General features: G+C 46.8%; 1 protein-coding gene across 1 annotated transcript in view; it reads right to left on the minus strand.

The window, feature by feature from the left end:
- The window catches only part of MARCH4 (membrane associated ring-CH-type finger 4), a 107,306-nt gene continuing 85,049 nt past the window's right edge, over positions 1,850-24,106 (minus strand). The window contains exons 3-4 of the mRNA XM_003133648.5: positions 20,528-20,720; positions 1,850-3,662 (exon numbers count right to left, since the gene is read on the minus strand). Of these exons, the coding sequence (XP_003133696.2) occupies positions 3,295-3,662; positions 20,528-20,720 (561 nt within the window). The 3' untranslated portion in view covers positions 1,850-3,294. The remainder of the gene's footprint in view (positions 3,663-20,527; positions 20,721-24,106) is intronic.

The raw sequence follows: 24,106 nt of genomic DNA on the forward strand, positions 1-24,106 counted from the left end.
AGTTGTTGGAACACTAAATGTGTCAATGCATATAAAGGATGGAATTTGGTACCTGGCACATTGCAAGAGCTTTATGTGTTAGCTGGTATCTTGTTCCACTCATGGGGCCATACTTATGAATCATGTGCAGGTGAATTTTCTGCCTTAGATAACTCCACAGGAAATCTGGGCCTTTGCCTGTGGTACAAAGGACAATTTGCATATTTGGAAAATGACAGTGGCCTCAGAATGTCAGGGTGCACTTCTACCTCAATCCCCAGGGAAGCATACAAAATCTAAAAACCCAGCTCAGGGAGTTCCTGTTGGAGCTCATTGGTTAACGAACCCAACTAGTATCCAGGAGGATGTGGGTTCCATCCCTGGCCCTGCTCAATGGGTTAAGGATCCATCATTGCCATGAGCTGTGGTGTAGGTCACAGACCTGGCTCAGATACTGCAGTGGTGCTATGGCTATGGCAGGCTGGCAGCAACAGCTCCAATTCGACCCCTAGCCTGGGAACCTCCATATGCCATGAGTGCGCCCTGAAAAGACAAAAGACAAAAAAAAAAAAAAAAAAAAAAGGAAACCGGCTCATTCATTTTTGTACCAAGTTCCATTCCCCAAGGAACAGGGAATTTACTGTCCTGCTGGGTGCAGCAGTCAAAAAAGTTGACCTTATGTATCTACAATAGACCTTGAGAGAATATAATTTTTAAGGAGTGGAGGCATATCTCCAAGGTGGTGGAAAGTTCTCTCTTTCCCTTCCAGGAGTACCTTATTCACTCAAAGCTATTTACTGAGCACTACTGTGTGCAGGGCACTGCTGTAAGTCCCGGACATATATCGGCAAACAAGATAGATGTGGTCCTTGCTTGCTTGGTGCTTTATATCATCAAGATCCAATAAGCTTCAGAATACTTTTAGAACATTTCACTAATCACCTCTTCTTCAATACAGTGTATTCTGAATGATGACCTTGCATGACCACAAGACTCTGAAGTGCCTGTGAATCACTGAAGAAAGATATGAGGGCCACTATAGTTTTGATGATAGACATATTTTGTTGCATTCTGATACTTTTTGAAAATAGACAAGGTGTGTCTGGACACATCTTTGTTTTTCATAAACATTTAATTGAGCTCAATGGCCCATTCCTAGACTACATGATAAACAGATACCTTCACTCTACATGAATTACATGTATGGTTTTCTTGGTTTTCACTTATGTTTTCCTTGTATGTGTCCTTTGGTCTTTCATTAATTATATGCCTTTTCTGACCCTCTGGACTGTGAGCTTCATCAGGGGAGGGACCTTTCTAAGCCTGTGTATATCCCACTGATGACATTGCCTGACTGATTTCCAGCCCCAGGCAGGAGGGCCAGGTCAAGTTGAAGGGAGGGAAGGTCTTATCTGTTGCTTGGTAGTATGTCTGAATCTCTCTTGGGGTCCTGCCCTGGGGGCTATTGGCTGATGTTCAAAGGAAAACTGTCAGGGGAATGAGGTCTTAACACATTCCTCCCCTGGAATGATCTGATGGGGTGAATGTTCTCCAAGTTTACTCCCAGCCCTACAGTCTCTGCTTCCAGGAGTCTTGGACAGAAACCTGGAGAAAGTTGGGGAGTTGGTCTTCTTATTGACTCAAAGGAATTCACCTGCTAGGAAGCCAGGAGTCCCAGCGCTTCACTGCAGGTTGACACACACACACACCTGCCCTGTCCTATCTGCACCCTCAAAGGAGAAATGATTTCTTATGAGAGAAGATTCTTGGGGTGGAGCTGATGCAAGGGAGAGGGAAGGCGAGATTTTACCACAGAGGGAAAATGGAACAGAGGAAGGAAAAACTCACATATGGAAAAGGACACTAGTGCTAGGGAAAGAAATTTTATTTTCAAGCTTTTAAGAGAATAATACAAACAACAGAGAGTTTTAAAAAACCCTAAAAACTAGTTTAAAAAAGTACTTGACAGTGTCCCTTTAATACCCACGGATGACGCAGCCATTGTGCAATGACAACAGGAAACCACAAGGGACCACCCAGTGGCCTCCCCTGGCAGCATCTGAGGACCAGCAGGTGGCCTCAAGGGACAGTGCTCCCCACCAGGGCCCCCGGGCCTGCCTAGCTGCCCACGAGGGAGCAGTGGGCATGGAGGACAGAGGGATTAGCCGAACTGCCCTCGGGGAGGGTCCCGAGCCACAGGGGACACTTAACTTGGTCTCTACTCCACTCCTTGGGAACAACTCCCTCCCATTCACTGCAGCAGCTCTTCTGGGAGACCCTGAGCAGGGGATGCCCAGACATAGGGGACCCTGGATCTCAGCACGTGCTAAGCCAGGAGGGGTCATGGCATGGAGCCTGTGCTGGCCCTGGGTGGGGTTGGGTGGTTGGGACAATTACTCCTGGGTTGACAGCTCTGAAGGCTGAAGCCACAACAGCAGGACTGTGCTTGAGACCCATGGGAAATCTGTACTTTTCTCTAGTTGTGTGTTTTTCCTGTAAACATCTCTGAGCCGGATCACCATAAAATAAAGTAACAAGGACACAAAAAGACACCCATCTCCAAACCTAAGCCCTCTTTGAGCCCATCTGAAATTGGGAGTTCCAGTTTGGAAGGTTTGGAAGGGAGAAAAAATGCCCCTCCCTCTGGCCACTCAGTCCAGCATCTCCCTCCCTACATCACCCCAGAGTCCCTCGAGTTAGGAATGCTGCCCACCCAGGTAAGCCCAGCCAGGGGCCACAAATGCTATGTATCGCATCCCTGCCAGCCCATGTCCAGCCCTCTCCCTCCCCCCAGTTGCCCCTGGAACACAGCCCAGGGGGAAAGCAAAGCAAACTCAAGGGTAAATCAGGGCAGGCTACAAGTGCTTTTCCTTCCCAGGCCCATTGCTATTTTTTTCCCCCGCCACACGTGCACCTATGGGCACCACCATCAGACACACAGCTGCGTCCTCCCCAGCCTCCCAGGTGTTCTGCGCATGGGCACATCTGAGAGCTTCTGTCTTGTGTTTCATTAGGCTCCATCTGGATTGCACTTCGTCCTTGAGTTTGTATTGGTGGAGAATGGTACTGACTGACTGCAAATCACCAAACCATTCACAGCACCAGTCTCACTCACTTCGGCTCCGATCCTGCCCCAAGACCCCTCGAAACCCACCGCCCTCTGCCTGCCCTCTGCCCTGGCCCCTGGGTGCTTCTTCCCCTCCCCACACCTGACCCCCAGACGGCGTCCTGTCGGGGCGGGCCCTTCCTAGCCCATCTTCTCCTTTTTCTTGTGCGCATGTGCGTGGTCACGGTCTCCCTCCGTGGTCTCTCCTTTCACACAGTAGTGACCCTCATGACCAGCTCTCTGCTGCCGCCCTGGGGTGTCCGCTGTTCATGAGGTCTTAAGTGACTCAAGATGTGCAGGATGGTGTAAGCACAGTGGTGATCGGACAGAGGGCCTGAGGGGTGGCTGGCCGCCCGAGCAGGGCCTTCCTCCGGGGCAGGGGTGCCCACAGCCTCCTCTTCTGAGGAGGGGGCGTTGGCCTGGGTGGACGAGGAGGTCCGGGGGTTTGTCCTTCCTCCTGCCTTTTGATCCTCCAAGTCTTTCGTCTTATCATAGTTCAGCACTTTCCACTGCTGGTTGACAGCCTGCCACCGTTTAAAGATGCGGTACACGGAGGGCCCCTCGTGGATGATGAGACCTAGGCAGAAAAACAAAGGCGAGTAAGACAGCGAGCCACTGCTGGAAGAACCCAGTCTCCCTTTATTTATAACTGGGTAAGGCATTGGGTGAGCCGGATTATTATTGGTTTGATTTGTTCTCTGCAAACCTCTCTTTCAGCTTTGGACCACATGATAACCATCCCTATATCTCAAGGTCGGCCACACCCAAGGCATGAAAGGACTGTGCGCTTGCACAATGTGCCTTTGCCTGTCACCCCTCTTGCTCCTTGGCTTGACAAAATCTAAATTCATTAACCATTAAGGCATAATATAAATATTTTTTCCTTCCTTTACTGTGTATCCATGGCACCTGATGCTTAGCCAATGCCGAGTGAATCCTGGGCTTTCCAAGGCATCACAGAAGAAACCCAGTAGTCGTTCCACACCTGCTGAGTGGCTGAAATTCCACGGGTTAACTCTTTGCTATTTAACAAATAGCCCAATGCTACTGAAACACACACATTCCTGGCACAGATCTGTGCGCCAGAGGCAGTGTAAAGGCAGTCAGAAATAAGCCACGTCGACAGCCAGGAAACTAGATCGTCATCATCGTGTGCCTAATATGTACTAAGCAGTAGGGATAGCGCAATGAGCAGGACATGCAGAGCCCTACGCTCAGCTAGCATCCCTTGGAGAGACATGCAATTGACCAGGAATCAAACCAACAAGACTATTTCCGGTTCTGGCATGGGCTATGAGGAAGATTAAATAGAGTGAAGTAGTCACTGGCTTCAGACATTGAGAGTCCTGTATGAGGGAGAGGGTGGTGAGAAAGGGCTTTTGGGGGAGGTGATATTTGAGTTGAGACTTAAATGATGAGAAGGAGGGATGCAAATCTGGAGAGAGCATGTCAGCCATAAGAACTGCAGATGCAAAGGCCAGAAGGTGGCAGTGGAATGCCCTGGGGCAGAAGGAAGGTCAGTGTGATTAGGGCACAGCAAATGAGTGGGGCATTGCAGGGAGAGAGGGTGGGCAGGAGCCAGTCTATGGTAAGGTCTTGCAGGTCACAGCAAGAGATCTAGATTCTGTCCTGAGTATGGTGGGAAGCCATTGAAGCATTGTATTAGGAGGGCCATGTGATCTGCTAACCCTTCAGAAGGGTCATCTTGGCTCCTGTTTAACAACTGACGGAAAGAGTAGGAGCAGATGACCAAGCAAGAAGTGATGTAGTTACTCAAGTTGGAAAGGCCCCTAACCCTACTAGGGTTGTAGCAGTGGAGACAGTGGAGACAGTGAGGAATTGTCGGAATCAGGATGTGTGTTGGAGATGGAGCTGATAGACTTGCTGACAAGTGAGATGTGAGTCAAGAGAAAACTCTAGACAGCTCTGAAACTCCTGGACTCATTTGTTAGATGGGTATCGCTGCCATTGACTTCGGTGTGATGGGCTTGAAGGTAGCAGGTGTGAATGTGTGTGGCGGTGGCAGCGACTGTATGTATTTCCTATTGCTTATAACAGATTCCTACACATTCAGTGGCTTGAAACAACACAAATGTATTCTCTTACAATTCTGAAGATCAGAAGTTCAAAATCACTGTCACTAACAGTGAAAGTTAACGTGAAAGTGTCAGCAGTGGGCTAACGTGAAAGTGTCAGCAGGACTGGGATTTCCTGGTGGCTTTGAGAGGGAGAATTCATTTCCTTGCCTTTTTCAGCTTTTAGCAGTTGACTGTGTTCCTTGCATCACTCCACCTTTTTCTTTCGAAGCGACAACTCCTGCTACTCTCCTGTCATTGAGCCTCCCTCTGTCTTTCTCTTATAAGAACACTTGTAATTGCATTGAGTCTACTGAATAAAGCAGGAAACTCTACCTCTACTTACAAGATCCTTAGATTAGTCACATCTGCAAAGTCCCCTTTGCCATTAGGTGACATTAACCGGGATTAGGACCTGGGTGTCTGAGGGAACCATTATTCAGCCTACCGTAGTTATTAATAGTTATATTTTGGTTATGGTAAATTAAAGACATCTGATAGAAATCTCAATAGAAGGTCCAGGTAGGCAGTTGGACGTATGAGTCTGAAGCTTAGGGAGAAGTCATGCTTGGAGAAAGAGTCCTTAGACATTGTCCAGATATCCTGCAAGAAGTGGTAGACAGATGAGTGAAGAGGGTCCATGACAGAGCCTTGAGAATTCTGACATGTAGAGGCTCAGTGGAGGTTTGGTGGAGGCAGAGCCAGGAAATAGGGCTCTGAAGGAGCAATTAATGGTATAGAAGCAAGACCAGCAAATATGGAGACCCAGAAGTCTAGACAGTCAAGTTTCCAGAAAGAGAATGTGATAAGCCCTTGGTCAGCTCAAGTGAAATCAGGTGTGACCATTAGCTTGGTGGGCACAAGAGGAGGTAGGATGAGAGAAGCAATAGTGGGAAAATCAGGTCATTCTCATCCAAGTGCATCTTTTTCTTTCATGATGTCATCAGCTAAGGTGGGAAGGGATGAGGGAGGAAGTGTTGAAGATTTGGGGGGAGAAGAGAAAGGGAAAATAATTATCTTGCAAAGTGGAAGAGTGAATTTACAAGGGAGATGTGGTAGAATTATCTGACAGTTTGAGATTAGTGGCCACAGTGTGAAGTCATTAGTTGTGTGATTTTTCTCCACACCTTCACCTGCTTGCTAGGTGCACCTACGAGTAAGAAGAAAGTTGGGTTTACCTAGTGTGGACTGCATTTCCAGAGAAGTATGGTGGAAAAGAGAGTGAGCCATGAGAATTAGGGATGTTTGCAAAGGGAATGGTTATCACGCTGGCCTGTGCGGTCTAGACTGGGAAGAAGGGAAGTGAGAACAGTTAAAGGATAAGGAATAACGAGAAAGGAAAAATGGAAAGTGTTAGCTCAATGCCAAGAAGTCTATGAATTTGGAGAATTTCGAGAGCAAGTGAACTACCAGGATGGGGTGATGATTAGAGAGTGGGGTGTTTAAATCCAGATTTTGAAGGGATGTGGTTTTGGTGATGATGAGCACTAGGAAGTGACCACTTGAGTGGGGCTGAGGTGGACTGAAGGAAACGGTCTTTGGAATAAAGAGGAAGCCAAAAAGCTGGATAAATTACCTATGTCAGCCATCCTCAGTGCTATCAGACCAACTGTCCTCTTTTTATAACAATGTATTTTAATATCCCTTTTTTCGTTGTTTTTTTGTTTTGTCTTTTGAGGGCCACACCCATAGCATATGGAGGTTCCCAGCTTAGGAGTCCAATCGGAGCTATAGCTGCCAGCCACAGCTGCAGCCACAGCAACATGAGATCCAAGCTGTGTCTGGGACCTACACCAACAGCTCATGGCAATGCCAGATCCTTAACCCACCAATCGAGGCCAGGGACTGAACCTGCATCCTCGTGGATGCTGGTCAGATTTGTTTCCACTGAGCCACGATGGGAACTCCAATATCCCCTTTTCTATTCTGAAAGAAAAATTATAAGATAAGCTACTAATGGTTTCTTTTTAAAATTAATGTAATGCCCTAACAGATAATGTAAAGAAAAACAAAAGGGAAGTTCTTTATAACAATATAAATTTCCATATAAATGCTGGAGCACAGCCACTTTAGAACACAAACCAAAAAACTCATACATTTTCAAAATGCCCCCTAGGGCATAGCACCACCACTTCTGAGAACCACTAATCTATAGAGATGCTGAGGAGAGGGACGGTGGGAGGGAGTGTGTGAGCCAGGTGCATCAGGGGATCCCAGTGAGTGGGCGTCAGCAGCCAGCAGCATCAAGAAGGGAAGAGGGGTGGTGATAGGTGATGACATTCACTTCAAAGGGGCTGGGGCTTCTGAAAGATAAAGGCAGAGAGGCGGTTTGGAAGTGGTAATGGGGAGCATGGAGGACATGGCCCCATAGGACGCAGTGTATGACAGACAAAGCAGCCACCACCTGAGATAGCCACGCAAGAAACAGTGTCCTCAGGAGCCAGCTATATTTCAATGATTTCAATGATGAAAGGAGCACTTGGAGAAGGGGTTGCCAGTGATGGACCATTAGGTCCAGAGGGCGTGATGGAAGGGCTGGGAAGGTGGGGCCAGTAAAGGGATAAGCAAAACAGGAAAAGGATGATTGTCTATATCTGGGAGGCTGGGCTCCACGGTGAGGGAAATGACCAGGGATGAGGCACAGTGGGATTCGCCTTGCAGCACTATAAATCTAGGGGTGGCTAGTCTAGCCCTGGGGGGAAGAGCTGACTCATAGGAGCAAACAGAAATGAGTCACTCCAGCCACCTTGACATCAAGCAAAGAGAGTGGATGGGAACATCGCTAAACCTCTTCAACCTCCAACACACTGTGATTCTAGGAGACAAGACAGCCACCCACTGCTACTCTTTCCCCAGGACTCCAACAGCTCCTGAAATTGTACTTTGTGCAACAGGCCTTCAAAGGTTCACTGAAGGAGAGACAGTCCCTCTGTAGCCTAATAGTTCTTAATCCTTTGGATCATGTACCCCTTTGAGGATCTGATGAAAGCTAAGGACTATCTTCGTGGAGAAAAAAAAAAAAAAACAGACACATGAGTTGTTTTTATGATTGTAGGGGGTTCATGAATTGCCTTTGAAACCACGTGTGGACCCTTGTTCTTCTGCTTGATTCTGGAAAAGGAGAATTTCTCTCTGCCCAGTCTCTCACCCTCTCACCACTTCCTTCAACCTTTTGAATATATGCCTATGCACCCTTGGCACTGCAGTGTTCATTCATTCATTTATTCCACAAGCCTTGTTTGAACATTGCTTCACTCTTTCTCCTAGATTGTAAGCCCCTCAAGCACAGGGGTCAGGTGTGGTTCAGGCTTGGGCAGCTAATAAGATATCAGGAAACTTGATGCTGATGGAGGAGATAGGGGCTTCTGGGAGAGAGAATCAAGATCTTTTGAAACCCCAAACTCTTTCCAATAAGACTCACTACACTCGATTCTTAATTAGCTTCTTGACCAGACAGATTTTCCTTGATTGAAGAAGGTGGCTTAAATTTTTGGTCTGAATGCCACCTCCTAATTATCTAACTGTCTAGTGTTCAGGAGGTAATTAAACCATTTTAATGGATAGGGAGCTGAAGGGGAAGAAGGTGCACCTGTTTTTGTAGATAACGCTTATTTAGCAAAAGTTGGAAGTGCACAAACTACCTCATTCACGTCCACTCTCAGGCCTTCCTCTGCTTCCTGCTCTACAAATTACTTATTGATTCTTTGAGTGGCAGAATTTTTTTTTCAATGAAGTGGCAAGGTTGAAGATATGGGAGAGAAAGAAGATGGGTGGGACATCTCCTGTGGCACAGTAGGTTAAAGATCTGGTATTGTTGCCGCAGCGCCAGGGTCACTGCTCTAGCTCGGTTTTGATCCCTGGCTTGAGAACTTCTGCATGCTGCAGATGCAGTAAGAAAAAAAATAGTGAGTGGGAAAATGGGTAGAGAAAGAGAGAGAGAGACTAAAATTAGAATATGACAAAAGAAGGCTATTGGTGAAGGGAGGCAAAGAAGTAGCAGAAAAACAAAATGGAAAATTAGGAGGCATGGCAATATCAGAAACCCAATACATTTTCTGGGGTTTTCTATTTATCTAGTACCCACCTAACAAGGTACCCAGCCTTGAGTTATATCCATTGATACAGTTCTAGAAGAATTGCTGCCTTTATCTTTCTAACATCTTTCAGCAATCCTCTTCCTATAGCTCCATAGGATATCGGAGCCCTTTGTTTGTCATCTTATCTCTTCCCCAGCCTCCAGGTGAAATGGCCCTTTGCTCAGACCATGAGGATGGGAGGGAAGGAGGCCACTGTGAGTAGGTGGTCCTGCCTGCATGGCTCCCCTGCCCCTAACTCACCACACTGCTTTCAGAGGGTTCTCCCTGATATGGCTTCCCAATCCTCTGCTGAATTTTGGCCATTGGTTCTTGCTATGTCCACAGCAGTGAGACACAATTTAATTCTGTTTTCTGAGTACCTACTATGTGTTTCTCTGAGCACCTGTGATGGAAGAAAAAAACACTAGTTCCCATGATGTATGGAGTTAAGAGACCAGGACTGACTGAGAAGTACGTAGGGAAGGGCTCTCTTCCCCTCAGTGACACCAAATGCTGCTTCCCAGCCTCACCTCTTCTACTAGTATCCTAGTTCAAGTGGCATAAAGGTTGCAGACAACTCTACAACCAGCGCTTCTCAAACCAGGGAGCTGATGAAAACACAGATTCCTGGGCCCTATCCCCAGAGACTCTGACCCAATAGGTCTGGGTTGATGCCTAAGAATCTGCCTTTCTAAGAAGCTCTCAGGTGATGCTGATGCCACCTATGTGTATGGACCACACTTGAGCTGCACTGCCTGGAGCACGGTCCTTATCCTGGCCTACTGCCTCATGGAAGGCTCTGAATTTTTATCAAAGAGCTATAGGTCATTTTTAAAAATAAGACGTGTCAGACATGAAAAGCTAAGGCAACTGAAGAAATGGATACTTCCTCCTAGACTGAGACTTTGGGGCTCCATAATTCGGAACCAACTCACCAACGAACATGTGTTGAACAACCAGAGTACCTGCCATTTACTAGCCTTGTGGCTTGAGGTGAGTTACTTCCTCTTTCTGAGCTCAGTTTTCTCATCAGAAAATGAGAGCTACTACCCCCTTCCTTATAAAGTTGTCATGAGATTAAATGAAGAATTGAATTCTGTGTGCTGATGCCTGTACTGTGCCAGGCCCACATTTACACTCACTGCCACATGATATTGATTAGGGGAAATTACAGGACAGAAAAAGCCCACTATTTTCTCCTCGTCCTCTATTGCCAACCCTGTTCCCAGCACCTGTTCTCCTGTCTTCTAACTGTCCTTCCCAATCCTCAATCTGACTCACTGCTTATAGATGAATAACTTGCTAGACCGGAGAGGAGCTCTGGAAACCAGCTGATTCAACGCTTGTCCCAAATATCCTTGCACCGGTACAGTTGAGAGGTCCATTCTTGGAAGTGTGTTTGTGAAGCTATGGCCTAAGATACTATGAATTTTCTTCTGAGGGGAGTTTTATGAGCTTAGAGCTCTCACTCTCTGGACAGAAACTGACAGAACTGCATTTCCCAGCCACTCTGGGTGGCAAGGATGAAGGTCAAGGCGATGACGATAGTGGTGATGGTGATGAGAGTCAGCATTTATTGAACGCTTACTATGTCCTATCACTAAAAGGGCTTTGCAAATACGGTCAACTTATCACACAAACGCAATGAAGGAGGCAGTATTTTCTCCACTTTACAGAACAGGAAACTGAGCTCACAGAGCCCTTGGCACTCAGGTGGAACCAGGTGACTGGCACTGAATAAGTCAAACCAAGATTTAAGAAATGAGTATTAAGGGAGAAAGTGTGTGTGTGTGTGTGTGTATGCACGTGCGTGCCTTATGCATGTTTTCTGGTATTTTCAAGTTAGTTGGAGATAAAAGATTCTAAAGCCTAGGAACTGTGGAGCCACAGGTCTTGGATCCCTGAATCACTGTGTGGCAGAAAATCCCTCACTGGCAGGGATTTCTTTGGGGTTAAAACACTGAATTTGGGAACATTACTCTTCTTTCCATCTGCTAGAGCTACCCTAACTAAAATACCTTCAGTACTAGGTTAGAGAACACAGAGAAAAGCAATTGTGACTCGATGGCACATTTCACGTGGTCCCCAAAATGTATTAGCTGGCTGAGCATCCATGTGACTAGACTGCAGCTATTTCTAGCCACAAACCCATCATCAATAGACAGACTTGCCACTTACCAATTTGTCCCCATAACTGTGCTGCAGGCCCTGAAGGCACTTCCTAAGAGGTGTTCCTAAAATATTTTCAGCCCTGTCAGCACAACTGGAATAATTGAATTGCCTCCCAAGGGGTCTCCTTTGAGGGGGACAGTGCTCGTTTGGCGTATCTGCTTCTAAATCACTCATCTTCATCCTCTGAGCATCCTGCAGCTCAGGTGTGGAGACAGATGACCATGCACAGGAAATGGAGGTGGGGGGATATGAGTTAACAATTAACCCAGAAAGTTGGATAAGCCACAGACAGGTAATGGAACATGGACTGAGCATCGCCTGGCTCATTTATGTGGATGATGCTTATCAGTTGTCTGGCCTGGCCCAACTGGGAATCTCCATGGCTACAATTGCCAACCTCTGAGAGTTAGGACCTTTCACAGTGGAGGGAATTTGGAAATCCTAGCATGTCAGACCTGAAAGGACCTTGCAGGTTATCAGGATTGACCCTCTTATTTTATAGATAAGTCAATTGTGTTGTAGAAAGACAAGTAACTTGCCCCAGGCCACAAGGTAGTTAGCAGCTAATCTGGTTATCAGATCTACGTCTTCTGCTTCCTAGTCTCTTCCGCTGCACCAGGCTGCCTCCTTCATATTTTCAGTTTCCTAATCAGGGAATTAGGAGGTTTGACAGATGGGGTTGTTTCCACCCAGAAGGAGGGAAGAAAGGAAGGAATCTTTGTGGTATATATATGGCTTTCTTGTTAATGTGGATTAAATTCAGTTCGGAAGACCATGTTTCCATAGTCCTGCTGCCCCCACCCCGCCCACTTGCTCTAAACCGGGATTTGAATCCCTTTATCTCAGAGCGCAGGTGCCAGGTGTCTCTGAACCATAAGAAAGTGACTCAGTGGACTGCACATGGATGAAGCTTTAACAAAATACTTCTCTATTATTTCATTAATTGCCCTATCCCACCGTTTTAAAGATTTGGAGCAATTTCAAAATCATGCTCCCTTTCCTTTCCCTGACCCCATTCCACTCACAAGTGAAATACAAACATGATGAGGATGAAGTCCTCATTTTTGCAGAGTTGACTTCTTGGTGGCCAATCTCTTGGGTCTGCGGAGTGAAAAAAAAAATGTTTTTGGTGCCAAAGACCTTAATTAATTTGCTCTTGTTAAATCCTAATAACTTGACCCACTGGAGCAGAGAATGTCCCATTTGTTTCCTGGGATGCTCTGTCAGCTTCTCTGCTGGGGAAGACAGCGTCATTAGAGATGACGGAAGAGGAGGCAGGTGGAACGAGGACATTCGATGTCATCGTATCTTCTCATTGAAGGGACACGGATAAGGAAGCCAAAACCTTCAGCAAGAGACACTGCTCCAAAAACCAGCAGATTCTCAATTATGGGAGGACTTTGGGTCAGGCTCTCCAGGCTCTAGCTGAATTTAGATTTTAACCATTTTGGCAAACCTTTATTGAATGCCTACTACAAGGGGAATCTACCCTGACCAAGAGTCTCCTACCCTGGTCACAGATATGTGTGACTGCCTGCTCCTTTACATAGGCTGTCTTAGTCAGTCCTTTGATACCTCTGAAGATGGTACTATTAGCCCATTTCACAGATGGAAAACAAAAGCAGAGAGAGGTTATGCAAATCACTTGAGGTCCCAAAGTTGGTAAGAAACTGAGTAATATGCAGCCCCAGACCATTATGTAGGTAGCACCACTCCTGTTCTCCAGAAACCCAGCACTCTGGGTTCTGTGGCTCAGTCCCTCCTGTCTTCTTCTCACCTTCCATCTCTTCTCATCTCTTAAGTGTTTAATGTTCCCCAGATCTCTGTCCTTATCACCTACTCTCTGAACGTTCCTCCTAAGTTATCTCATCAAAACCTCCAGCTTCAAACACCTCTTATTGGTGATCTTCAAATCTGTCTTCAATCCTTATTATCCAACTACCTTCGGAGACCTTTCCTTTGCTTCCTTGCATCCCATCAGTCACCAACCATGGTCAGAAGTGGTTCAATGCCCTCAACATCTTCCTCTATGTCACAGGAGGGGGCATCTGTGTACTAAGAAACATTTTCCCTCTCTCTACCCAGCAAAGAGACACTTTCCTTGCCATGTAGTCTTTTCTTTGTAGCCCATGATGTTCTCTCTGTGTCTTGCTTCTCTCTGCTGCAAACTCTTGGCTTAGGAACGCCTCTTGCCTCTCTGCCTGGATTCTAGGCTTAAGATGGTCCTTCTGTTTGGGTGCCTTTGCTGAAGACATACGTTTTGTTTCCCCTTTGTTTCCCCTATTGCCCACCCCATTCTCATGTTCACCAGTGGTGCCTGTTCCCCACTCAAGCCAAAGCCTTGGGTCTCTCACTTTTCTGAAGGGGTTCAGACAGTCTTATCAGGTCCTATCCTATGTGCCTCTGAATGTTAGCCCATGTACTTCTTCCCCACCACCACTGATGTCCATCTCTAATTTATTGCTCAGACTATTACAAACATTTTCCAGCTGGCCTCTCCCAACCTCTAGTCTGTCTAGCTCTGATCCATCCTCCCCACAGCTTCCAGAGCTATCTCTTTAGAACACACATCTGATCATACTTTTCTGTATAAAGTTTTATCAGTGCCTCCCCATCACCAGCAGAATAGTCTGAGCTGCTGAGCACATGATTTGCGGTGCTGTGGGATTTGGTTCTTGCCAACCTCCTCATCACCATGACCCACCTCCCCACCATGGCTCTTTGCACCGAGCCATACGGATCTGCCCAGCAAAGTTCCCTTAGCACACCCTGTTCTCTCATGTTTCTGTGTCTCTACACATGCTCTGCCTGGACTCTTCTGGACAAACTTTGACATATATTTTCAAGCTAACTCAAGGATAGGGCTCCTTCCTTTATAACCTGCCTGGACACCTCCAAGAGAGAGTTACTTGCTCTCGCTCTGTTCTACCTTCTGTATCTTGTCAAAGCTCCTGCTGTGTTGTGATTTATTTGTAGACTGTGAGCTCCTTGGGGGCAGGGATTGTGTCTCATTCATCTCTGTGTTAATGTTCCCTAGTTTATGAAACAAAACAAGACAGTCAGTAAATGCTACTGAATGATATGACCATCCCAAACCCACTCTCAGTCATTTCCTCTGTTCACTCATCTGTGTCCCAGCTCTTATTACTGGGATCAATAATTAGCTTGTTTGTCTCCCAGTGAAATGTAAGATCCTTGAGAGTAGGTGACTCTCTTATTGAGAGTGCTCTCTTGATAAATATTTCTGAATGAAGGAATGGATTCCCTAATTTCATGTTTACCAATAAATCTAGCTACTCACATCCCAAGTACCTTTCACTAGAGTATCTCATAGGGAGACAAATTATCCAAATTTCATCTCGGAGTTCCCGTCGTGGCGCAGTGGTTAACGAATCCGACTAGGAACCATGAGGTTGAGGGTTCGATCCCTGCCCTTGCTCAGTGGGTTAACGATCCGGCGTTGCCGTGAGCTGTGGTGTAGGTTGCAGACGCGGCTCGGATCCCGCGTTGCTGTGGCTCTGGCGTAGGCCGGTGGCTACAGCTCCGATTCGACCCCTAGCCTGGGAACCTCCATATGCCGCGAGAGCGGCCCAAGAAATAGCAACAATAACAACAACAACAACAACAACAACAACAACAAAAACAAAAAAAAAAAAAAACAAATTTCATCTCAACTGCTCAATCCCCCCTCTCAGTTGGTGTCAGAGTAGCACCAATCAAAAGGGAAGTACAACGATGGCTAACCTCTAAAACTCTAAACACAGGACAGGAGCAGCTGGGGCTCACTGAATTTTTTATTGCTAGCAGTCATTACTCCATGGGTCAAGGTCTTACTGGACCAAATTCCTCTCAACCTGCCTCCTTGTCCAAGCTCTGCATTTGCAATTTCACAGAGCAATCAGAGATGAAATAGGCAGTAGAAAGTGCCCAGGAATTGGAGCCAGAGGTTCTTGGTCCAGTCTTCAGCTCTGCCAGTTGCTTAGTTATGTGACCTGAAGCCCAAATGCTTTAAGCCTATCCTCACCTGTTAAATATGGGTAATACTTACCCTGCTTATCTGTTGGGGTTATTGGCCCCCTTCTCAGCTTCTCTCTGTCCTTGCAGGGATTTGGTGATTTGTTCTGTCTACAGCAACTTATATTTGGATTTCACAGTGGCATATATTGGCCTAGGGAGTTAGGACTCTAAGCCAAGAGATGTTTAATCTGTACAGGCAGCCTTTATCCCAGAATGTAACCCTCCGATAGGACCCAGTCTAGAGCCAGTCATTGTCAACAACCCTGGACCCACATTGTATCAAGCGGAAAACTCAGACACTATTTCAAGCAAAATCCTTCAGTGAGGACCAAAGGCCATTGCCTGAGAGTTGCTGCTTTCATTGATTGACCTGGAGGCAAGCCAGGTGGACACAGTCCTGGATGGGGCTGATATGGCTTTACGAGCAGCAAGCTGACCGTATCCCAGACTCTTAGCTTCATAGCGGAGAATATCTGCTGAGCTGGTGCTGATGTTCAGTGGAGATTCTCCTTCTGTGTCCCTCCCACTTTCAACAACTTTTCTCAGTATACCACTCTGATAGAAAAAGTAAATTTACACACACACACACACACACACACACATTGTTTTTCGGGTTCATTATAGGTTATTACAAGATGTTGAATACAGTCCCTGTGCTATACAGTAGGTCCTTAGAGTTCATCTGCTTAATATATAGTAGCGTGTATCTCTTAATCCCAAATTCCCAAGTTATCCTCCCCTCCCTCCCCTTTGGCAACCAGAAGTTTGTTTTCTACGTCTGTGAACAAATAAGTTCTTTCGTATCTTTTGAAAATGATCCCCCATATAAAGGTAAATATATTTTTAAAGATTAAAGCTATATATTTTATGTGTACTCAGATTTTTACTATCAGAAGCCATTTAACAGTCCAAGGGAAGAGACATGTTGTTCTTGGTGTCTGAAAAATAGAAGTTCAAAAAATTATTTTAACAAATGGTCTTATTCCTTTCTTACTTCACCATTTGACCTAACACAGGACTAGATTCATTTTCCTTTCTCCTAATGATAAACTTTTTATCCAGGTTCTAAATGGCTCCATCTATCCAAGGAGCTTGGGTCTATGGATATGTATTTTCATTCAACATTTTTATTCACCCAGCATTTCTTGAAAACACTCTCCTCCCTCACTCCTACTTCCACCCACTCTCAAGTAGCCCTCCCACCCTTTCACTTCATCTTCTTCCACTCTCCCAGGACTTTGGGAAGGAAAGCGTCTTCTTTTCCATGGGAATGGGCTGAATGACTGCATTTTTTAAATGGTGACTGCCTCAAAAGTAAGTAGATGCCACTCTATGGTTCTCCATGTTTTCCATCTTTGTGTGGTAAGAGGACCATGTTGTGCCTCCTTCTGGCTGGCCCAGCCTGGTCTTGTTCTCTGTTCTAGCTTCTCTGCTCCTTGTTGCTTCAATCGTTTGGGCCAGAAGTCCAGACTCCTGAATGGAGGCAGGAGGTGACGGAGAGAAATGATGACACACTCTCTTTAGGAACAGAGTTGACCTTGGGTTGGCATTCTGGTTTGTTTCCCCTGGGAATCTGATGGAGGTGGAGTGTTATAATATTGCCTAAGCTAGAGGTGCCCCCTGACTAGGGGGCGCTTTGCTATGGATACTGTGGGGAGGCTGTATTCAGTTTCTGAATAGTGACTGTTGTAAATGAGCATGACTTTTGCAGGGACCCTGGAAACTATGCTAAGATGGACGCTGTGCCTACTGCTGAATCTCATCTCCTTATTTCTGCGCTATGACTTGGAGGCTGAGAGACTAGCCCTGGACTAGGATATGGAACACGGTGGGGCTCACCTGCAGAGGTAAGCTGGACCTGCTTTTGGAGGCTGACCCACATTCTTTTAAGTGAATCTGGTGTCAAATGTGCTCTCTGGTAGTTCTGTGAGTCTGATGTCTGGTTGAGCCTAAAAATAAAGAGGCTCTACCTACTTTTCCCTTCCAGAGAACCTTAAAAAGCTGATATTTTTATACCCACTCACGCAGTGCTGTGTGTTTCTTCCCAACTGGCCAGAGCACTGCTGAGGAGTAGAAGTGACTGGTACTTGAACTTCATCCTTAAAACCACCATCATTACTATTGATTGATGACATCAATCATCATCCTTGCAACCACCACAAGGATCTCCTGCCTGTCACCTTCCATTTTCTCATCTAGATCACGTATTACTGCTTTTTATTTTGCCTCCCAGAATTTTCTCCCAAAAAGAACCCCGAACTGACAGCCCTAACCTGCTGTCTGAGTCAGCCTAAGACAAATTCTTCAGTCTCAGAGTTTTAGCATCTGAAAAATGGGAAGAGCAATTGTTGTTCCAGGGGACTCACTCTGAAGTAGGATTAGCTCCAGTTATAATCAAGGAAATAATAGAGCAGTCTAAACTTCTTCAAGGTGAGATGGTCTAAACAGAAATATATCTGACCACTTTGGGATGGCACCAAACTTGATTAGCGATGCATTCCCCTCCTGACTAGCGAGTGTCTCCGAGCAGCCACTGGCTGTCAGAGCAGAGTGGAGAGATCAGGGTGGAGCTGCGCAACTGGGAAATTAGGGAGGTTTGGCTAAAAGCTTGGAAAGAAGGAAAACAATGTGAAAACTCTCAGTATTTAGCTCACTCTGCTTCTCCCATAAACAGAGAGATTGAGCACCATGTATATGGGAAGAGAGAGAAAGGGGGCTGGCAGAGGCAGGCAGTAGAGGAGCCAAGGAAGAGACAGAGGAGGCGGTGATACCGAGGAGCCCTACTCAGGGGAAACACTGTGAGCAGGAGAGACCAGAGCCCCAGGCAGGTCAGAGCAGGGGTGACTCAGAACCTCAGGGAGCAGGCCTGCTATGAGGGCTTCTCCTAGGAGTGGGCCCAGGTGCACCAGAAGTCACGGGTGGCACCTGCATGTATCCCATAAGTGGCACAATGGGGTACTGCTCTCTGGTGCAAGAGGATAATGGAAAGAGCACTGGACTCCCCATCGGGAGATGTTGATGCTAATCCCAGCTGAGCAATCTTGAGCTGATCACTTCCTTTCCTGGACCCCATTCCCTCAATTTCAAAATGAGGGTGCTGTTCTGATTGATCACATTAACTCATCTATATCTAGTTCTCTCGTTTTCCAATCTATGGAGCCCCAGTTGGGAAATAGCATTTATGCTCCTCTCTCTCACCCACACTCCCTCCAAGGAAGGAGCTTATTGGTGACTTCACACTGGCCCATGGGCTGTGAGCAGAAGGGACAGAGTGCCAGTGCTGAGTGAAAGCCTTGAGAGGCATTGCATGTTTCCACCCAACCTCTTGTGTTTCTGCACTTGGTTAGAATAATATCCAATAGTCCCCACTCTTTTAGCCTGGGCCCCAGCATGAGGAGACAGAACAACCTGAACCCTGCACAGTCAGATGCTAAGTCCACCCAAGCCCAGCAGAACCAAACCATCTCGAAGACCCATGAGTAGAACACAAGTGCTTATTGCGAAGCAATGCAATTTTGGAGTTGTTTGTTACTGCAGCCAAGACTGACTAATACACCACGTGATGGGAAAGCGTGTCTCACAGACGTGTGCATCAGGAACTGATCAAAAGCCTGCCTGAAGGAGAATGAAGGGCAGCTGGAAGAACCCTACAGGAAGTCTTCCACTGCTTCCCACTCTATGCCAGAGCCATGCACCTCCATATGGAGACACACCTGGCTTCTGGCATCAACTACCTGTGCCTCAGCAGGGCTAGGAAGAGAATTTGTGGAGAGAGGGAACTAGAAGAGAATGCCTCAAAGTCAAGTTCATTCCCATTCATAGACCTCTCTCTTCCACAGGCCTCCAAACCTGGGAAGTCTATTTCTCTCACTGCCTCGGTGCTGTAAGCAAAAGGCTCTTGAACCTGGGCAGAGGAAGCAAGATGCTTCGGCAAGTTTACAAGTTCCAGCATCACTGGTCTCTGGCTGCTATAACCAGTATTCAAGTCTCCAGGCCTCTCTGATTCCTAATATTAAAGGACCCCAAAGAAAATGAACAACCTCAGCCCAATTCTAGCTAATAGATGTTTTCCTGACAAACGAGATGTATAGCATATTTGATATCATATGCAAACTAATGCCCAGAGAAGACAACTGTGAAACTCTGTGCTCTCAATGCTATGGCCTAGGGGGTAAGCTGGGCGATCCAGGTTGGGGTGTGTGACGAGGGCTTAAGCACACCTCATTCACTCAGAGAACACCAGGACCATCCCCCAACTCATCAGTCACTTGGATGAAGACTTCAGAGTTGATGGCCAACAAGTCATCTGTTGGCCAACCCAACATAATGGAAGAGGAAGGAACATACATTTGGGAATGGTATAGGGAACAAGCAGGAATTACAATGGCGGGTTTCCAACTTTTTTCTAAAATGCTGAAGGCTTTAAAACAAGATCTTACCTGGAACGGACACATGCAAATAGATAAAAGTACAGAAGCTCGAGGTGAAGCAGAGGTGAAGCTTCAGAGTTGTCTGTATAGCATCTCACTCCCCGCTCCCAAAAGTGGCTCCTGAAGTTGTGTGTGGAGCCCCAGGACTACACATGCTTTGAATCTTGAGAAATTCAAAGAGAAATTTGAATTTCTCTTTGAAATTCAAACCACTAGAGAAATCTTGGGCATTAATAGGTTTAAGGAAAGCTGGAAAGGGGGAAGCAGGTATCATCATGGCTGTTTCTGGGCATTTTACTGTGAAGAGAATGGAATTTGATGTTTAGGCATCCTTTGTCATGACTTGGCAACTGTGGTTTACCCAGCAGATAAGGGACCTTCCCCATCCTGCTGGAAGCAAGTAGACTAACCAATTGACCTTTGTCAAGGATTCTTAGAGGCAAGCCTCCTTATTCTTATCTTCCTCTGGGCAGGACCCATGTGTCTGGGAAAGATTAAATCTTGCTTCTTAGCCCTACTTCCTCCTACTCCCCACTCACTCCTCAAATCTAAGCCACTGGGCTCAAGCTTGGGCCATCTCTGCTTTGACCTTTAAGAGAGAGGTATCCTGAGGGATCCAATTCACCAGCATGTGGCTCCCCACCTTACATACAGACAAGCACCCAGACCCACCTATGCACACCACGTCCATGAATCCATACATTCCGTAGCAGATCTGAAAGAGGAGGTCTTGGCGCTGCCATTTTGCTGAGGGGCTGAAGGTTGACCAGATGAGCCAGGAGATACTGGCGATGAGGAAGAGGGAGCCCAGGATGGCAGCTGCGATCTGAACCTTCTCAATGACTGTCAGAGAGATGGCCTGCCACTGCGGAGAAGAGGAGAGGCTGGTTAGTGGTTGCTTGGGTGCTCTCATGCCATTCCATTCCATTCCCATCCCTCTTCCTTCTGCTGCCCGAACCTCTCACTCAGGATTTAAACCAGAGCTTTCTACCTTGTAATACAATAGCAATGTTTGCAAGTTTCTCATTATGTTTTTTTTTTTTCTTTTCTTTTTAGGGCCACATCTGCAGCATATGGAAGTTCCCAGCCTAGAGGTGGAATCAGAGCTGCAGTTGCCAGCCTACGCCACAGTCACAGCAACTCAAGATCTGAGCCATGTCTGCGACCTACACCACAGCTCGTGGCAACACCGCATCCTTAACCCATTGAGCAAGGCCAGGGGTTGAACCTGTGTCCTTAGGGACACTGTCAGGTTCTTAACCTGCTGAGCCCAATGGGAACTCCCCATTGTGCTTTTGATATGGAAGAAACCTATAACACACCAAATGATCAGAGGTCATTACAGGGAGGGGATTCTGGGCCGGCCTGGCTGGGAAGGAAGGCTTTGTGGTTGATTGTGATACAAATAGAAAAAATGGGAAGGAAAAAGTGGAAAAGCAGGGTGGAGGTAGTGTTAAAGATCCCTAGAATATTCTTTTCAGAGCAACACTTTATTTTCGCACTATTAGGTGCTGAGAGGGCAGGACTTTTTTCTTTTTTTTTCTACAACACTTGGCATGTCATTTAATATACGTGCTAGAGATTGCCAATTCAACAGAGAGAGAGAAGACCCAGGATTTGGGGGAGAGGTAAGAAAAACAGTATAATTTACTGACCATATATGAACACTGAGACTTTGGGGTTTTTTAAACAGAAAAAAAAGTGCTATGCTAATAGCAGTATTGATGGATGGGTTGAAGGCTAGGGTGTGGGAAGGTTTCCACTTAGAAATTCTATAATTCCATGGCTGGTGCAGGTAACACAGGCCTAAATGAGCCATGGGTTGGGTTATAGTTTGGGATTTATTCATGCTCTTGCTCAACGAATATGTACTGGGTATTCTTTCTCCATGTGGGACACTCCGCTAGGTGCTGGTGATAAAGCAGTAAGCAAAAGAAATAAGACTTCTGCCTTCATGGGTCTTTGCATCTAGGGAACATGACAACCAAATGATTATTTACAAGAGCAATCCATCAGGAGTAAGACAGGCAGGTACATGGCAGGTGAGAGCTGCCAGAGGGATTTCCCTTCCCAGAGCCAGCAAAAGTTTACTAGGCAGAGAGATGAGGGACCCAGGAGCCAGCAGAGGGATGAGCATGTGCAAAGGCCCTGGGACAGAAGAAATCCTGGTGAGTATGAAACCCTGGAAGGAGGCCAGAGCGGGTGGAGCAGAGAGCATGAGGGATGTGGGGTGAGACGACTGTGGGAGTAAGAAGGGAAGGCCACGTGGGAGCCTGAAGGCTATGCACAGATTTTTTAACTTTGTTGTCAGAGTAAACACATTTTCTCAAAGAGGTTTTGTTTTGTTTTGTTTGTCTTTTTAAGGCCTCACCCCAGCATATAGATGTTCCCAGGCTAAGGGTCAAATCAGAGCTGTGGCTGCTGGCCTGCACCACAGTCACAGCAATGCTGGATCCCAGCTACATCCTTGACCTACACTACAGCTCGCAGCAACGCTGGATCCTTAAGCCACTGGTTGAGGCCAGGGATTGAACCACATCCTCATGGATACTAGTCAGATTCTTCACCTGCTGAGCCATAATGGGAACTCCTCCAAGATTCTAAGCAGGGAAGTGGAAGAAAGAACTGTCTCCTGATTGCTGTGGTCTGCATAACGCCCTGCAGAGAGCGCCCCCAGAAGGCTTCTCAGAACTCCCAAGAAAGGAGGACTGCCTTCCATCCGCCAGTGAGCCCTCCCTGCACTTTAAATGGCCCAGATGGAAGTGTGGATTCTGACTCCAGATGGGACTGACTGGCAGCCCCTGAGGAACTGTAAGGATTGGAAAGCCTTTGGCTGGATAGTCTAGATGTGGGACATCAGCCTTTACATTTAATGACACAGATCGCATCCCATTACAGGTAATTGGGCCTTTACATTTTCCACTGCTTCCCCCAGCCTAGGGTTTCACATAACAATGGAATTTTCCAGAAGATGGCCTGATCCAACGGACTCCTCTTATAGACAACAAATGCTTTTCCCGAGCCTGCCTCACTGTCTGTGAAGAGGGCTCCTGACTGAGCTTTTTATTTCTGCCACAGTGACATTAGCACCCTCCCCTTCCTTGGCTCCAGACTTCAAAAACCCTGAGTAGAGGTGCAGGAAGCTCTTCTTAATCCCTAAAGCGCCTTCCTACCCAGCACCCAAGCCACGCGCGGAAACCAAACATTGCCCTGACTAGAGTTTGAAGCAGGAGGAAATAAAAACAGGATGGGGATGCTACGCCTGAGGGCGCACTCCTGCCTGGTCCACGTGAGGCTCCGCAGGGCTGCAAGGAGGAAGCAGAGCACAGGCGAGCTCCGAAATTCCAGGGAGGCTGCAAGGGGAGGGCTCCAGGGGTGCCAGGCTCTGCCATCACCAGAGCCCCAGGGCTTTGTCCCCAGGGAGAGCCTGACTGCAGTTTCCTGAGAGTTCTCGGTGCCCTGCCGTGCAATGAATAGAAAGGCAAAGAGGGAAGAGGATGAAGGTGGGATGGTTCCTCCCGTATAACAGGAAGGGCCACTGAACAAGGGCCACTGGAGACCCAATCCTGGCCCAGCTCTGCTCCAGCTTGTGCAGTGTGACATAGGAGAAATCAATACATCCTCAGGATTTCCAAAAAGTGGAAATAGCTAGTCCTTCCTGCTTCCTAGAGGACGGTAAGGGTTAAGTGATGTAACTCCTTAATCAGTGCTCTGAAGGGTATGCACTCCATCATTTCTGTTCTTCATTACGTTCAGCAATAGTACAGTTATGCATGTCAGGGTGGGGGTGTTCATAACATGTTTAGCAAACTCCATGCTGGGCGTTGCAGGGTAGAGGTCAAGGGCCAGACTCAGGAGTCAGACCCCTTGTATGTAACCCTGCCCCACCAGGGTGATATTGGGCAAATTGCTGACCCCCTCTATGCCTTCACCATCTCATCTGTAAGTTGGGAATAATAATACCCATTGCATTGGGTTGTTTGCAGTATTAAATGAGATAATATATGTGAATACATAGGCCAGTGACTGGCCCCCAGTATGCGCTAAGAAAATGGTCATTAATAAAATTGCAGTTCAGGTGTAGCACAGAGTAAGAGGCAGCCACGGAGCCTGGAGACCACAGGGCTACTCCAAAATGCCTCCTTTCTCAGGGTATCTTCCTAGAAACACAGCTTGCAGAGGGTCACTGAGATAACTGGCTGTCCTGATTGCTGTTTTCTTACAACATCTTATGAGTCATGGACCTAGAGG

The sequence above is a fragment of the Sus scrofa genome, chromosome 15 (genome assembly GCF_000003025.6).
Source record: "Sus scrofa isolate TJ Tabasco breed Duroc chromosome 15, Sscrofa11.1, whole genome shotgun sequence".
NCBI lineage: Eukaryota > Metazoa > Chordata > Mammalia > Artiodactyla > Suidae > Sus > Sus scrofa.